The sequence below is a fragment of the Piliocolobus tephrosceles genome, chromosome 6 (genome assembly GCF_002776525.5).
Source record: "Piliocolobus tephrosceles isolate RC106 chromosome 6, ASM277652v3, whole genome shotgun sequence".
NCBI classification, from domain to species: Eukaryota; Metazoa; Chordata; class Mammalia; order Primates; family Cercopithecidae; genus Piliocolobus; species Piliocolobus tephrosceles.
Window position 1 is genome coordinate 69426436 of NC_045439.1, and position 18595 is coordinate 69445030.

General features: G+C 34.2%; 1 protein-coding gene and 1 non-coding gene across 2 annotated transcripts in view; both read right to left on the minus strand.

Moving 5' to 3' along the window:
• TTC6 (tetratricopeptide repeat domain 6) overlaps positions 1 to 18595 on the minus strand; it is a 217135-nt gene that overhangs the window by 82996 nt on the left and 115544 nt on the right. Inside the window, exon 9 of the mRNA XM_023189672.2 lies at positions 9195 to 9299. Coding sequence (XP_023045440.1) covers positions 9195 to 9299 — 105 coding nt within the window. The remainder of the gene's footprint in view (positions 1 to 9194; positions 9300 to 18595) is intronic.
• On the minus strand, positions 16103 to 16233 carry LOC111524500. Its single transcript, XR_002725804.1, has one exon. It is a non-coding gene; the product is annotated as a small nucleolar RNA SNORA42/SNORA80 family (small nucleolar RNA).

An 18595-nucleotide genomic window follows, 5' to 3' on the forward strand; every position in this document is an offset into this window, starting at 1 on the left:
AAAACAAACTACATGGTATACCAGGTATTTTCAAACCATTTTGTCATATGCTTACACAAGATACTGAAATATGATGGAATAGCAGATATTACATATTTAAAAGAATGCTTTTAACAATAATAAGGACAACAACCTTAGTACCATGGTTCATAGATATCAAAACTTCGGAACTTATTAACAATCAATGGTTACTTATTTTAAAAAAAGGAACCTATATGCTGGAGCCTTGGAAACTGTCAAAATAATGCCCAAACTAAGGTATCTGGAGAGGGCACTTACAGTGTTGCTTATATGATATCCAATGGAAAAAAAAAGTCCTCCTACTCTACCCCAAAGATATTGTTGAAATTGGTATGCATGCAATGAAAGCTGGGATGCAAACAGAAATGGAAACAGTTCCTTTAAAAGTCAATAATGACTTCTGCTTCTAATTATGTAACATTAGGAACTCTGCTGAGGACAACTGAGAGCTACATATAATTTGAAAAACAATGATCAAACCATCAGAGAGCTAACAAAATGAAAAGATGAGCCAAAATCTGAGAAAAAACAAGGACCAGAAAAGGTAAGCCTACTATTCAAAGATGCTTTGCTCTCAGAATGTTTGCCAAAACAACTATAACTCTGAGTTGCAGATTTGGCAATTTCTTGGGGCAAGGGTGACAAAAATCAAAGCCCAGAATCTACCTGAGATGTGGAGCCTGATAACACATCCCAATTATATATAAACTGGAATACCACAGGGGTACACCCTCAGATTAAAAGTGGGTGGAAATAATCAACTTTTTTGTGGACTTTCAGTCTGGGCTCTATCACGAGGGTAGTCAGAGAAACTCAAGCCTCAACTTTAGATTAAAGCTGTTTCTAAATGGTAAAGACCTCAGGTTCTAACAAAAATGTCCTTTGGAGTAAGAAAATGCCATAATGCCATTCTAAGTCTCAAATGTTTCCTTAAAATCATGTTTTAAATACAATGATAAGCAAACATTTAAAGACAGACAGGTATACAAAGAAACAAAACACCATAACATAACAGATTTAGGGAAAAATAGAAATACTAAAAAGAACTATATAAAAAACAAGTTTAACAGTATATTATACACAACTAAAGAGAGAATTCGTGGACCTCATCGATAATATAGGTTAGAAGAAATTGTCCAGAATCCAATACCAAGCACAAGAGAAAAAACAAGGTACCTAATACATGTGATTAAAGTCCTAGAAAATGAAATAGAGAATGGATAGAGATTACTAAAAATTTTCCATAGCTAATGAAAGATGTCAACTACAAACTCAAAGGATTTCAATATGTGATAAATAAAAAGAAATATACACCTAGACACATCATAGTGAAACTATAGGAAATGCAAATGAAAAACTTAAAACCGGCCAGGTTTAGTAGAAGCAGAAAATGCATTAGCTTCAAAGTCTTTACATTTAAGACTTACTTCTCAACATCAATAATGAATGCCAGAAAATAATGGAACATCACTATTGTGTTAAAACATCTGCCAATATATTATACTCAGATAAAATATTCCTCAAGAATGAAACAATATGAAGACATTTTGAAACTAAGAAAAACCAGGGATTTCACCAACTGCAGACCTTCTACTCCTCCTCTTAAAAGAAATTCTATAGGATACAATTTAGGCAGAGGGTAAAATTATTCCAGATATAAGTGTCTGAGATGCGAGGAAAAAAAAAAGAAAAGCAAAAAAAAAAAAAAAGAGATAAATATATGGGTAAAATTTAAGGTACATTACATAAAATGAAAATTTAGTTTGGACTTTAAAAGCTAAGGATCTATCAAAGTAAGAGCATAAGTCAAGAAAGGGTAAACGGAATCAAAGGATTCTGAAGTCACTGTATTTTCCTGGAGGAGTATAAAGGTATTAATGTATATTAGATATCGATAAGTTAAAGATGCATATTCTAGGGAAACTGTCACAGAAATAAGAAAAACATACCGTTGACCCTTGAATAACATGGGTTTGAACTTCATGGGTTCAGAAAATCTACTTATTTACAGATTTTCTTCTGCCTCTGCTACCCCTGTAACAGCAAAAACAACCTCTCTTCTTCCTCTGCCTCAGCCTAATCAGTATAAAGACAACAAAGTGAAGACCTTTATGATCATCTACTTCCACTTAACTAACAGTAAATATATTTTCTCTTCCTTATAATCTTCTTAATACCATTTTCTTTTTTCTAGCTTACTTCATTGTAAGAATGCAGTACATAATACATATAACATATAAAATATGTGTTAATTGACTGTTTATCAGTAATGCTTCCAGTAAACAATAAGCTATTTGTAGTTAAGTTTTTGGAAAGTTGAAAGCTACACATGTACTTTCAACTGTGCAGGGATTGGCACCCCCAATCCTCACATTGTTCAAGGATCAATTATATATAACTTTTACAACACAAATGATAAAACACAATACACCCAAATAATTGGCAAACTTTAAGCATACAATGGGTAAGAAAATAAAAATAACAATAAAAAGTGGATGTAAATTTTAAATAGGCCCAATTAAAAAACAAAAAAAATCCAAATCTATTTAATTGTTTTCCTCTAATCACATGTTGTTTACAAAAGACACATCTAAAATATAAGAATACAGAAAGGTTATGTGTAAGGGAACAAATATTTAATAAAGGAAAATTGTTATCAATGCATTCATAATAAAGATAGACTCTAAGGTAAAAGTGTTTACTAAAATAAAGTAGCTCAGTTCATTACTGAAAGTTTTGACTCACAAACAATGTTTGACAATTCTTTATTTGTATGCATCTAATAACATGGCCCCAAAATATAAAAAGTAAAAATTGACAATATTACAGAAAAATATAGACAAATCTACACCACAGTGGCAGATTTAAACACCCAGGTGAGGTTGAACAAAATGTCATTCTGCCTTCTTGTTTCAGCTCTCGTACTGTAAAGAAGTTTCCTTCTCATGGCCTATTTAGTGTCGTGTTTTTCACATTTTTGTGCTTTTGGTTTGTGATTTTGCTCTTTAAAATGGTCCCCAGTATAGTGCTGAAGTGCTGGCTAGTGTTCCTACGTGCAAGAAACCTGCAATGTACATTACAGAGAAAATAAATGTGTTACATAAGCTTCTTTCAGGCGTGAGTTATAGTGCTGTCAGCTATGACTTCAGTGGTAATGAATCAACAATATATATTAAATAAGGTGTCTTTAAATAGAAAACCTCATAAAGCAAGGTTATGTATTGATCAGCTGATGAAAACCAGAGGCTCACAGGACCCTCGCCTTCTACTTCCCCTAAGAGCAACAGTTCAATATCAAGTAATTCAGTGCTTGAGCTGACTTTATGGAACATAACTACCACAAATGACAAGGATCCACTGTACATGTTTATTGTATCTGTACCTCACACCAAAATGTAAGCTCCATGAAATTAGTGACCTTGAATTTTCATTGCTGCAGCTCCAGCCTCTAGAACAGTGACTCAAACATAGAGGTGACTGGCATGTATTTATCTGATGAATGAATGAAAAAATGACATGTAAAAAGGTCATATCTTCATTTTAAACAAGACCAAGAAGTTCCAAGTGGGATGAATGAGAACTACAGTGTCTGGATACTTATTATCAACACTGGATGCTGCCTGGCAAGTAATTAGAACAATAGAATTTTATGCCACATCAAATTGGAATGCAAGAGGCACAGGAAAATAAATATACATCCACAAATACAAGTACTACAAAATTTACCACCCACAAACCTTTCTGGAAAGAATTAGTCAAAAATATAATAAGGAAAACAAAAATGATTAGAAGAAAGGAAATGATGTAAGACAAGAAATTGTGGAAAGAAAATTAAGTCAGAAAAACAGCTAAATCTATGTAATTATTGATGCACAGAGTGAACACTGAAATTATCAGGAACAAAAATATTTAATGGTCTCAAATGTGGCAGATGGCAGATGGGAGTAAAGTGAAACATTTTAAAGTCTTAATCCTTCATGGAAAGGATATAGATTCTGATTGACTCTTGATGTGTTTAAATACATGCCAGATATTTTTAAATAACCATGAAAATGTAAAATCATGAGTATATCATATCCAGACTACTGAATTTTATTTAAAAAGGAACAACTGAAAAATGTAAGTTTAAGAAAAGGAATAAGAGGTGAAAATAAAAAAGGCAGCACCAAACAAAAAAAATAAGTTAAATTTGCTTTTTAAAAATATGAGCACATAGATCTGTGCATCTAAATATCATTTGCCATTCATCAGAACCAGGAGTCTTTGAAGAAAGAGTCAATGCCAGTTCTGGTGAAATGAAAATGTCGCGTGAGCTTGAGCTATCTTTTTGTGCCAGAAAATGCTATTGGATCTTTTTCTCCTGGTCTCTGGGAGCGGATAAGGATAACCACCAGTACTGATTTTCTTTCGGACTACTTTTCTAATGGGTTACTCCATGGTCACCAGTTCTCACTAACTCTTCCTATTCCTGCTACAATTTCACTTCTTTTAAAACAATTTTGTCTACCCTCATATTACAGAATCCCTACTCTGTCAGCTCAAGTAGTAGACACCAACAGTATAGGATAAAAAGAAGGTACAGGAATAGGCAGGGGGAGCCTTCAGAACATTATGCAGATTTGACAGCTGTGAAAGGGGATGAGAAAGGAAGGATTAGGTAGGAAGAGCTTCAGACCACGAAACAGTTCTAAGAAGTATTCAACCAGGCAGATGAAAAGTCCCTGAGCCAAAATTGCCCATGAAAGCAATCACAGTCAAGCAGGAATGCATCTGCTCTAGCAACCACCTTGTGCTCAGTCCCTGGCTGGGAGCAGCCCCAAGGAAGCATGGCCTTGGAGCAAATGCCATGTTAGGTCTACAGGACAGCAGCTGGAGGCTGCCAGTCAAGTATGCCCCCTCAGCAGATTTTCTTGAAGCAGACTGTGAGCATCATATTTTCATGGATGCCACATTGACTTATGCAAATTAATATTCACCAATCTTTTGCATTAAGGTAATCTTTTCATATACTTTATATTATTAACTTTCTCCTCCTAGCTCATGACATATTTTTCAAAAACAATATGTATTTTCTCAAGTAAATGAAAAGGTTAGACTGCATTATTAAAGAAATGCAAATATATATGATAATCTTCTAAGATTTGAAATATACATACACTTTGACTAGGAATTCCAAACAGAAAAATACATATATGTGTGCAAAGATACATATTCAAGTATTTTAAGTGAAAAAAATTAAGATGTAGAATAACATAAATTACAAATGCACATATGTAAAAGTATTAATTTGCACACACCTGCATGACATAAATGACAATGAAAATGTCTGAATGGATACACAAAATGCATTTAACAACGGCCAACTTCAGGGAGAAGAGAACTGAAGAAGGACAGCATTAAGAAGGGGGAATGCTCTTTATGTCATATTCATCTTTATTGTTTGAATTTTTACTACAAGATAGCATTCATATACTACTAGTGTGATTTCTGAAGTAATTGTAATAGCCCTTGCCACTCTGAAAACAGCACAGACAGTAGGGAGTTAACAAAAGAGAACAGAAATTTTAAAAAAACAGAAACCACAAAATGAAATAATAATAGTAGGACCAAAACACCATATGTTACTTATATGGCGCAACTAAACAAAACAAAAACAACAAAAAGTATTAACATAAAAATATTTCTGAACACAGAGAAAAGAACACAGGGCTAGACATACTAGAGTAGAATTCAAGCACTGAATAGGCCAAACTGGATCATTTCAAATCAATAAGAGACAAAATTCATAATAAAGACAAAATATCTTCTAATCACAGAAAGTAAAACTGTTAGTAACACGTGCAAATTTTTTTTTTTTTTTTTTTTTTTTTTGTATTTTTGGTAGTGATAGGGTTTCATCATGTTGGCCAGGTTGGTCTCCAACTCCTGGCCTCAAGTGATCCACCCACCTCAGCCTCCCAAAGTGCTGGGATTACAGGCATGAGCCACCACGCCTGGCTAACACATGGAAAAATTGACAAAATAACTTCATTGAAAATCCGTATTTAATTAAAGTCTTTATGAGATCAAATGAAATAAATATACCACATAAAATGTAATGATATTACAATATAATAGCTAAGTCTATTATTATTTGACCACCTACTACTTATCGAGCAATGCGCCATATAGTCTCTCATTAAATCCTCAAAAAACACACTGTGCAAACAAAAAATAGAGACTTCATGAGGTTAAAATAATAGTACAAAGTTACCCAGGAAGTAAGTGGATATCAGATTCGAGACTATCTGATTCCAAAGGTGTGCTCTGCTTAGTCTGGCCACAATATAAAAATGATAACAAATAATACCACTGAATTAACTGAGAGATATTGGGATATCTAGCACAAAAAAACAAATATCCACAAATTCCAAGAAACTGGTATTTTGAAGAATATATTTCTTACACTAATAAGGCTTAAAAATAAAATTTTAAATAATTCCAACAAGCTTTTAAAAAATGTTTAAACACTACGGTGTATCAAAAAGAAAAGGAAAATTGCAATAGAAATTACTTTGAAAATAAAGACACTGCAAATGAAAAGGTTTGAAATAAGGTCAAGTACACAGAAGAAAACTCATAAATTACTTATTTTAAAAAAAGAAGAAACATGAAGAAATTAATTAAGTTTTCAGCAAAAGAAATTAGAGTCTGGGTGTGGTGGCTCACATCTATAATCCCAGCACTTTGGAAGACCAAGGTGGGCAGATCACAAGGTCAGGAGGTGGAGACCATCCTGGCTAAAATGGTGAAACCCCATCTCTACTAAAAATACAAAACATTAGCCAGGCGTGGTGGTGCACACGTGTAGTTCCAGCTACTCAGGAGGCTGAGGCAGGGGAATTGCTTGAACCTGAGAGGCGGAGGTTGCAGTGAGCCAAGATTGTACCACTGCACCCCAGCCTGGAGACAGAGTAAGACTCTATCTCAAAAAAAGAAAAAAAAAATTAGAAAAATGCTAACATAGAATGTCAACATTCTATGGAAAGCAGAAAGCCAATAACCAAAAATATGTTAAAAAGGAGAATAACAACACTGAATTAATAATTAATCCAAAAAGGTTTTGGTCAAAGATGGTGGGTTAAACTCATGTGTTTTCCTGGTTGACTGGCCATGATATGTAACAGCTGGGGAACTATGTATTACATATCTTTCTTAAAAAATAAAATAAAAGGGATGGTGTCATACTGGTATGAGTATAGTAGTCTGACACATATAGAGAAAGCATTTAATTTAAAAACAAATGAAAAAAGAAAAAAACTACTTTCTAAAAATTCTATTCTAAGAAAAAAAATCAGAAACACCATCAGAAAGGAAAAAGAAAATGATGCAATATTAGAAATGAATATTAAAACTGACAAAATATATGTAACTCTATGCATATAACTTATAAATCTCAACTAAATACATAGCTTTCTGTAGGAATATGTTGCCAATTGCCAAGAAAAATAGTAAATATGAATACGCTAAGAATTAGAAAAGAAAAATTTTTAATTATCAAATAATTATCTTACCAAATGGCTCAGATGAGTCTGAACAGTGAATTCTTCCAACTTTTCAAGATTATTCCTATGCCATATCAATTTCAGAATATTAAAAATGATGAAATGCTATCCAGTTAACCTTATAAAGCAAGAATAGCTCTGATAGCAAAGTCCAAAAAAGGAAAAAAAAATGCACTACACAGATATTTCACCCATGAGTATATATTTAAAATTAAAATATGGCCTAACAGAATTCAACATAATATTCAACAATAATACACTATGAACAAGTAATCCAAGAAATGCAAAGATATTTCAATATTAACATTCTAAACATGTAGTATCGACAGGTTAAATATGAACAAGACTCCAACCATGCCTTGGTTGCAGGGAAGCTAGGAGATAAATTGATGACCCCATTTCAAGCAACAGCATACATGAACTGAATGTCTTCATATTAACCTTACCTCTGGCTTTACTATGCTATTACTCATGTTATGTTTTCCCCACAATTTCTTTAACTTTTTTGTTTTATCCTTTTCTGATATATGTGTTTTTATAAGCTGCCTACAATGCTGTGCAAATAAAATAATCCTGAATGCCACTAAAAATTTATGTACAATGATGCTCATCACTGAAATACTGTAAAAGAAAAAGAAAAGGAAAAAGCAGAAACGAGGAGGAGGAAAAAGGAGAAGAATTTTTACAAACCAAAGAAAATGAACCAAAAAGTGGGCAGCAATTCTCTGTGGGAGAAGAATAATAGGTTATTTTGTTTTATTTCTCCTTATTTTTCTAATTTTTAAAATGATCAGTATAACATAAAATGAGAGTAATCATTCTTCCTTAAGGTAAGGAAAAAGATTACCACATTTGGGTATTATTAAATGTTTTTAATATTAATTTAATTTAAAATGTGGTTTTAAAAACAAATGAAAATACCATGAAGATCTCTAAACAACTCAAGTAGCTTTATATCTTGAACTCTCAATCAAATAAAACATTCTTTCAAAAAGAAAACAGAATATTCTTCTTAACTAGCTAAAGTCACATGGATAAGTATAACATTTTTTAAATATACATTAAATATATAAAATTATGGCCAGGCATGGTGGCTCATCCCTGTAATCCCAGCACTTTGGGAGGCCAAGGTGGGTGGATCACCTGAGGTCAGGAGTTCGAGAGCAGCCTCACCAAAATGGAGAAACCCTGTCTCCACCAAAAATACAAAATTAGCCAGGTGTGGTGCCGCAAGCCTGTAATCCTAGCTACTCAGGAGACTAAGGCAGGAGAATTGCTTGAACCCGGTGGGGCAGAGGTTGCGGTTAGTCAAGATTGCACCATTGCCCTCCAGCCTGGGCAACAAGAGCAAAAATCCATCTCAAAAAAATTATATATGTGTGTGTGTCTATGTATAGAACATACAAAATTAAAAATTCCTAAGTATGTAGGTATATGATTCTATACATACATATAATTATTTACATATATAAATAATTCCTATAGTGATAGCCAATTAATCCTAATTATGGCAATAACTGTCTGGTAATTTACATAAATGTCCAGTAAAATGTAATGTTATAGCCAATTATACAATTTAATTATTAAATAACAACAACAATAAAAGATAAAACCCATTTGGTATGTTACCTCATATTTTGGATATAGAGTTTTCTTCATGACAGATTCTGGAACAGAGAATTTAGGTGCAGCTGTATTCCAAAACAACTTCGTGAATTCTGGATAAGCACACATCTTTGAAAATAACATAAAAGGTTATTAGAAATGGTAAGAAATGGCCCCAAGAGTAAAAACTCAATCTCCTGTCAAAATTATTTTTAGTTGCTGAGAATTTTTGGTTCCACAGCTTCTGAAAATCTGGTAAAGAATTTTTTTTAAAGCCATCAGGTTAGCAAAAATGTAAAAGTCTGCATTACCAACTGACGCTAAGGACTTGGGGAAATTTGTAGAACACACTGGAAGCCAATTGGCCATATCTAGTAGAGTAGAAAGTGTACATGCCACATCTTCCTGGAATTTAACTTCCAGCTATATAGTCTAGGTAAATTCTTTCACACACGTATGGGAAAATGTGTATGGTATATTCATTCACAGAGCATGTGAAATAAAAAATTAAACCCAATCTAAATGGCCATTAATAGAGCAACATAAATAAAATGTGGTATACTCATAAACACTATAAAACACATTAAAACACAAAAATTATGATCTAGAGGTGGATCTTAGAAGCATGGTATTGAGAAGAAAATAAGCAAGTTTTAGAAAGAATCATATAAAACTATGTCATTTATATAAATGTATCCAGAAAACACACAAAAAATGTATTATTTATTGGTTAGGCTCACGAATACATCTAGTAAAGCATAAACTCATGGACTGGAAAAACTACTATAATTATACCACTAACTGCTGGGTAGGGAGGAAGAGAAATGGAATTAAGAAGTACAAAAGGCCTTAATTTAATAATTTTTAAAATTTTATTTTAAAAAATATGAAACAAGTATGACAAAATGTTAACATTTCCAAAATCTTACTAACATATTCTCAGGTGTTTGCTAGTTTGGTTTCTGTATTTCTTTTCCAAATAAAAATTAATCAGGCCTAGGGGATATTTTTAGCTATGTGAAAGTATTCTGTAGAATTGTGGCTACATGACATTATACATTTTTAAAAACCCATTGAACTTTGAAGCATAAGAGTTGAATTTTAATGCAATGCAAATTGATGCCTACGGCCATACCACCCTAAATATGCCTGATCTCTTCTTTAATATGAATTTTTAAAAATCATTTAGGAGGTCAGCAGGAATCCCAGGATGGAATGCAGAATGTAATAAAACAGTCTAACTGTATTACAAACATATGAAACAATCTCACCCAAAGGGGTGGGGGGAAATGTTGTTGACCTCAGTTATGTTGGAAATGAGGACATAAAACTTAAGGCAAAAGGAACTGTGTACATAGCGTTATACATTAGGTAATAAAGTTGTATTCTGCATGATTATGAACTAACAATTCTGATACTTCTATGCATGTGTACTGGAACTGAAAAATTTAATAAATTGAGGGAGAATTAGTCACTGCTGGAGTACAAGTGGAGTAGAAAAAAAGGAAGGAAACTAGAATGACCTATGAGGTAATGGATTAGAGTTGGATGCATCAGTAAGAACTCATATTTAGCTTACTATAGATACAGCCTTGGCCTCCCAAAGTTCTGGGACAGGTGTGAGCCACCACACCCAGCCATGATGTTTCTCTGATTTGATGGGATTATGTGATTTTCTGAGGAAGACCACTGAGGTAAAAAGTGTCATTTTCATCAGGTATCAGGGGTTTGTACTATGGACATGATTTACCAATGTTGATGTTAACCTCGATCACCTGGCTAGGTAGTGTCTACCACGTTTCTTCATTTAAAGTCTCTCTCTTTTTCCCTTCCCATATTATTCTCTTCAGAAGAAAGTCACCATGCACAGCCACACCTAAGAAGTGTGTTTACATATAGAAATATGTATAGATACATGTATTTATTTATACAAGTTTGTGTACACACATATATTTCCTTGCTTTGACAGCTGACAAGACCTAGAAGCAACAATGCCCAGTAGAAATAAGTACACCTACTGCCTGGATCTTAGTTTTTAATTATATTCCCCAATAAAGAGACCCAGGACTCCTTGTTGAAATGGCTGATTCTAGGACTGGGGCAGGAAATATACAAGATGAACCTAGAATATCTAACACTGCCAAAAATTAAGAAAGTGTTATTTTAAAAATCCCACAATGATAGGGTGTCAAAAGAGACATAGAAGCCAACTGAAGGAGTTCCCAATGGCCAAAGATCAAAAAATTGTATCAAAACTAATAATAATAATGTAATATTAGATTACAACTCAAAGTATAATGTAAATATTCTCAAATTATACTGACATAAATAAATGACTGAGTAAATAAATAAATGAGAAGAATAGACACACTTCCTATACAGAAGAATTCTAATAAACTTTTGTAGACACTCTACCCTCAAGGAGGTTGAGCATTACTCCCCACTTCTTAGGTGTGGCTGTGCATGGTGACTTTCTTCTGAAGAGAATAATATGGGAAGGGAAAAAGAGAGAGACTTTAAATGAAGAAACCTGGTAAACACTACCTAGCCAGGTGATCGAGGTTAACATCAACATTGGTAAATCATGTCCATAGTACATACCCCTGATACCTGACGAAAATGACACTTTTTACCTCAGTAGTCTTCCTCAGAAAATCACATAATCCCATCAAATCAGAGAAACATCATGGCTGGGTGTGGTGGCTCACACCTGTCCCAGAACTTTGGGAGGCCAAGGCTGGAGGACCACTTGAGGCCAGGAGTTCAAGACTGGCTTGAGCAAGTAAGACCCTACAAAAAATCTTAAAAATTAGCCAGGTATAGTGGCATGTGCCTGTAGTCCTAGCTACTCAGGAGGCTGAAGTGGGAGGATCACTTGAGCCCTGGAGGTCAAGGCTGTAGTCAGCCACGATCACGTCACTGCACTCCAACCTGGGCAACAGAGCAAGACCCTGTCTCTAAGGAAAGGAAGAGAGGGGAGGGGATCAAGCAAATCCCAAATGGGAGACATTCTACAAAATACCTGACCAGAACTCCTCAAAATTGTCAAAGCCATCAAAAACAAGGAAAGTCTGAGAAACTATCACAGCCAAGAGGAGCCTAAGGCAGACTTGACAACTAAATGTAAATATGGTATCCTGGATGAGATCCTGAAACAGAAAGAGGACATTACATAAAAACTAAGGAAATATGAATGAAATGTGGATCTTACTTAACAATAATGTATCAACATTGGTTCATTAATTTTAACAAATGCACCATACTACTATAATACGTCATATAAATTCCCGAGGGCGGCCATAACAAATTACCACTGGTTGGCTTAAAACAACAAACATTCTCCTCAGTTCAGGATTCAAGGTGAAGGGAGGGCCATGCTCCCTCTGAAGACTTTAGGGAGGAATTCCTCCTTGCTCTTCCCAGCTTCAGGGGTTGCTGGCAATCCTTGGCATTCTTTTGCCTGCAGCAACATCACTCCAATTTCTGTCTCCACCAGCACATGGCCTTCTTCTCTGAGTGTCTCTCTGTGTGTTCACATGGCATTCCCCTTTTATAAGGTTACAGGATTCAAGGCCCACCCTATGGATGATCTCATCTCAAGATCCTTAACTACATCTGCAAAGATTCTATTTCTAAATAAGGTCACACTCACAGGTGCCATGGATTAGGACTTGGACATATCTTTTGGAGACAACTATTCAATCCACTATTACTAAATGTTAATAATAGGAGAAACACAGTGTGGTATGTATGGAAAACTGCCATACTGTCTTTGTAGGTTTTCTGTAAGTCTAAAACTATTTTTAAAAATAAAACTATTATAAAATAATAAGCTGGGCACAGTGACTCATGCCTGTAATCCCAGCACTTCGGGAGGCCCAGGCAGGTGGATCACTTGAGGTCAGGAGTTTGAGACCAGCCTGGCCAACATGGTGAAACCCCATCTCTACTAAAAATATAAAAATTAGTTGGGCATGGTTGCATACGCCTGTAGTCCCAGCTACTTGGGAGGCTGAGGCAGGAGAATAGCTTGAACTCAGGAGGCAGAGGTTGCAGTGAGCTGAGATCACACTATCGCATTCCAACCTGGGCATTGCAGTGAGACTCCACCTCAAAAAACAAAAAATAAAATAAAATAATAATAAAACAGTAAAAAGAAAAAAAAATTTTAATAGTTACATACAAAAAAATAATAATCAGGTATTCATGACAAGATCTTGAAGAAAATGTGCTAAGATTTTAAAATAATAGCTTTATGAAGCCACAATATTATTGATAATTATGTTTTTCCACAATATTGATAATTATGTTTTCTTTAATATTTTTATTTACTTGTAATAATATTTAATTGGACTATGCCTTTTCCCCAAAATGATCTGTCTTTCACCAGGAAAATGAGCTCAATTTTAAAGCATCAACTGCAAAAAGACATAACTCTAGCTTTAAAAATGAATGCTTAACAATGACATCTGGAGTGTGGATGATACACAGACTTTCCAGAGTAATACATGAAAACCCAAACCCAGTAAATAAAGATTCACTATTATAAGGTGTCACTGCATCTGGAGTGCTTTCATTTCTAGTCAGAGATACAATCCTCAACTATTCCATATACTTGATCACATGTTTCCTGTTTCCCAGAAGAGTACAGTATTTTGAGAAAGGCAGATTTTGTAGTTGCCAGGTAATTTTTCCAGCATAAGACTTCAAAATTAAGTTTTTGGTCTCACTTGTCCTGTTACGCTGGGCATAGTGCATCACTTTATGCTGTACAGACCTAGAGCCAGGAAGTCCTTATTAAAAGATGAATAAACTCTTCCAAAAAACAGCTGGCAAACTTTCTAAGGATCACCTACAAATTAAGAGGATTTCAGGTATTTAAATGTTATGTCATATATAGTACAGTAATTTTTCCCATGGAGTACGCTTCCAGCAGCTTAAGCAATCACAATAAAACTACTGCCCTAGAAGTTAAGATACAAGTCTCCAAGTAGGAAGGGCAGGAAAGCTATCACTAAACAACAATAATTTGCTCTCAAGGGAAAGTACAGAAGCACCTTCAGGAGAGAATTTATTATATTAAACTAGTATTATTTAATTTATTAAATTAAACTAGTATTATAACCATGGTAAATTGCTTCTCCCAGCAACGCTCAGAACTTCTAAGAAGAGTCCTAGGAAAATATTAGAAGCAACAGAGGTAGTGGCTGCCAGAACTTGAAAGGACAATGGCTGTTGCATAGCAAACTGAATGACTAACTCTGAAGCATCCTGGGTTAATCTGTGTTTAACAGTTCCTGCATACCTCCTAAGGCCATGATGCATATTACAAGCTGATACAATAACTCTTGTTCATACTGATGACCCAAGGTCAGAGTATTCTGTTCACTAAGGGAAAGAGACATGCAAATTAGTTTCAGGGTCAAGTTAAGTTTCATTTAAATGAAACCTAAGGCAGAATATCAGTTTTCAAAATGTAATCTGAGACCCTGGGGAAGGTTATTTGCCTTTTTCACTATGTTAACATTTGCATTGATGGGGGAAAAATATATATATACACACACACACACACACATAAGTGTATATATACACACACACATATATATGTGTATATATGTATATATGTATATATGAGTGTATATATATATTATATATATGGTGAAACTCACAGTGCCAAAGCATGAATCAAGACAGCAACACCTTAAAAATGCCCACCAGAAAGAAGGAAAAATTTTCATTTTATTAAATCTCCACACACCTTAATATTTAATGTGATTAAATGAGAAATACAAACAAAATACATCTGTGGCCATGGTGAAGTATGATGGTGGTTTGGATGAAATGCATGTGTGCTATTGTTTGAGCTGTGAACTGAACTAGCCTCCATTTTCATTTAAGAAAACAAACATCAAACCACGTTTATTGAGACTTGGGTATATGGCATATTTTTCTTAAAAAGGAATGAAGCAAACTTGTCACTTCAAACAAAACAACCGAGTGTATTTGTGACAATGAAAAAAATTGAACTTTTGAACAAAAATTAGAATTTTGGAAAACGTGTGTCCTTTACCATGAGTTTGCAAGGTTCCCAATGCTAAAGAACTTTTCTGACAATTTAAAAAATAATCTATTTTGATATTGTATATTATACTGAAATGTGTCAACATTTGAAGAGTTAAATAACTGAATGAACAACATTTTCCAAACAAATAATGTGTGATGTTATTTGAAATAATGCATGAGTAAAAGATCCATTCAAAGTACAAGATAAAACAACAGATTTTAACATAATAAAGTATGGAAGTCATCAGTACAGTTTCAGATTTCAATTGCAACAAGGTTTCTTATTGTATAAATCATCATGTAACAATTATCTTTTTAACTGAGGCTAAATTTTTTTTCTTTTTTTTCTCTGTTCCACGGACCACAATTTTGGTATTAGGCTTTTTATTTTGAGCTAATTGTAGATTCACATGCAGTTTTAAGAAATAATACAAAGATATCCCATCTTCCCTTTATCCAGTTTAGCCCAAAGACAGTATCATGCAAAACCATAGTATCATATCATAAACAACATGTTGACATGAAACAGTCAAGCTACAAAACATTTCCATCATCATAAGGGATCCATCTTGTCCTTTAAAGTCTTACTCATCCTAAGCCCCATCCTGAAAACCTGGAAACCACTATTCTATTCTTTATTTGTATAATTTTGTCATTTCGAGGAAGTTATATAATGAAATTACACAGTATGTAATCTTTTAGAATTGGATTTTTCAGCATAATTATCTTAAGATTCATTGTTGTTGCATATATCAATAGTTACTTCCTTTTTACTGGCGATTAGTATTCTGTCTATGGATGTGCCACAGTTTTCTTAACCCACTGAAGGATATCCAGAGTGTTTCCTGATTGAGCTTTTTGGTTTTTTTCACTGTGCAACCTGCTTCAGTATTCATAGCTTACAGGTAAGGAGGCTGAGCAATGGTTCAAGGCTGCAGTTTACTCTGGCATGAGTACACTGTGAGAAGCCCACAGAGAGTTTGGCTTCTATTAATAAAGCTGTGATGACCTTTGTGTACAAATAATGTAATTATAAATTTTCATTTCTGTAAGATAAGCACCCAGGCATGCAATTGCTGGGTTGTATGCATGCCTAGACACTTTATCTTACAGAACTGCATGCATACTTTGGATTTTTCTCTAATTACCAAACTGCTTTCCAGACATCTGTACCATTTTACCTTCCCAAAAACAATATATCAATGATCCTATTTCTCTTCCACATCCTTACTAGCATTTGGTGTTATCACTATTATTTCATTTTAACCATTCTGTAGTAATATTTTATGGTGGTTTTAATTTGCATTTCCCTAACAGCTAATGATGTTGAGCATCTTTTCATATGCTTCTTTGCCATCTACATATCCTATTTGGTGAAATGTTTATTAATGGTTTTGCCCACTTTCCAGTTAGATTTGTTTATATTGAGTTTTGAAAAGTCATTATGTGTTCTAGATACTAATTTTTTGCTGGATATGTGTTTTGCAAAATATTTTCTCCGAGTCTGTGGCTTGTATTTAATCCTCTTAACAGGGTCTTTTTAAGAGAAAAAAGTTAATTCTGATGAAGTCCAATTTATCTATTTTTCTTTGTACAAATACTGCTTTTGGTGTCAAGTCTAAGAATGCTTTGCCTAGCCCTAAATCCCAAAGATCTCCTGTTTTTTCTACAAGTTTAATAGTTTTACATTTTACATTTGTCTATGAATTATTATTTTAAGTCATTTTTTATAGGATACAAGACTTAGGTCAGGGTTCTTTTTTTGGCTAAGGGATGTACAATTGATTCAGCAGCAATTGTTTGAAAAGGCCATCCTACACCATTGAATACTTCTTGTATTTTTATTAAAAAAATCAGTTGTGCATATCTGTAGGAGTCCATTTGTGGGTTTTCTACTCTGTCCCATTGATCTATAGGCCTGTGCATCTACCAAGACCACACAATCTTAATGACTGTAACACAGTAAGTCAGGAAGTCAGCTAAACTGATTTCTCCCATTTCATTCTTCTTATCCAAAATTATTTTAGCTATTCTACTTCTTTTTCATTTCCATACAAACTTTAGAATACTCCTGTTTACATGTACAAAAAAGCCTTGCTGAAAATTTGACAGGAATTGCTTAAATCTATATATCGATTTGAGGAGAAATGACAGGTTTACTATCCTGATTCTTCCAATCTATAAATAGGGAATCTCTCTATTTACTTAGATCACTTTTATTTCTTTTATCAGCATTTTGTAGTCCTCAGCATCTAACTCTTACACATGCTTTGTTAGATTTACACTTAATTATTTCAGTTTTAAGCAATTATAAATGATACAGTTTTAATTTCAGTATATATTTCAGTACATGTTCATCTATAGATACATAGAAATACAATGAATTATTCATGTTTATTTTGTATCCTGTCACTTTACTGAGTTCAGTTATTAGTTCTGTGAGATTTTTCTTATACAGATTCCTCAGAACTTATTTATTTATTTATTGACATGGGGATCTCACTGCTGTCTAGGCTGGAGTGCAGTGGCATGATCACGGCTCACCACAGCCTCAAACTCCCAGGTTCAGGTGATCCTCCCACCTCAGCCTCCCAGAAAGCCCTAAGGCCATGGGACTACAGGCACATACCACCATGCCCAGCTAATTTTTGTATTTTTTGTAGAGATGGGATTTTGTCATGTTGCCCCAGCTGGTCTCAAACTCTTGGGCTCAAGCAAGCTGCCCGCCTTGGCCTCCCAAAGTGCTGGGCTTACAGGCATGAGCCACTGCACCTGGCTGATTCCTCAGAATTTTCTATGTAGACAATCTGCACATAGGGGCAGCTGTGTTGCTTCTTTTCTGGTCTGCAAGCTTTTCTTTCCCTTTCTTGCCTTAGTGCACTGCCTAGAATTTCCAGCACTATGTTGAATAAGAGTGGTGTGGGGAAACAATCAGGCTTTCACCATTAAATACTATGTTAGCTGTAGGTTTTTGTAGCTGCTCTTTATCAAGCTGTAGAAGTTTCCCTCTATTCCTATTTTTCTGAAAATTTTTATCATGAAAATGGGTGATGAAATCTGTCAAATGCTTTCTCTTCATTGATTAATATGATCATGTAATTTTTCTTCTTTATTCTGTTAAAATGATGAATTACAAAGATTGATTTTCCAGTACTGAGCCAGCCTCAAATCTCTGGAATAATTCCCTAAAGTCATGGTGGATAATTCCTTTTATGTATTTTTAATTCTATGACCTAACATTTGTTAAGGATTTTTATATCCAATATTTATAAGGAGTTGTCTTAATCTGTTTTGCACTGTTATAACAGAACACTTGAGACTGGGTAATTTATAAAGAATAAAAATTTATTATCTCACAGTTC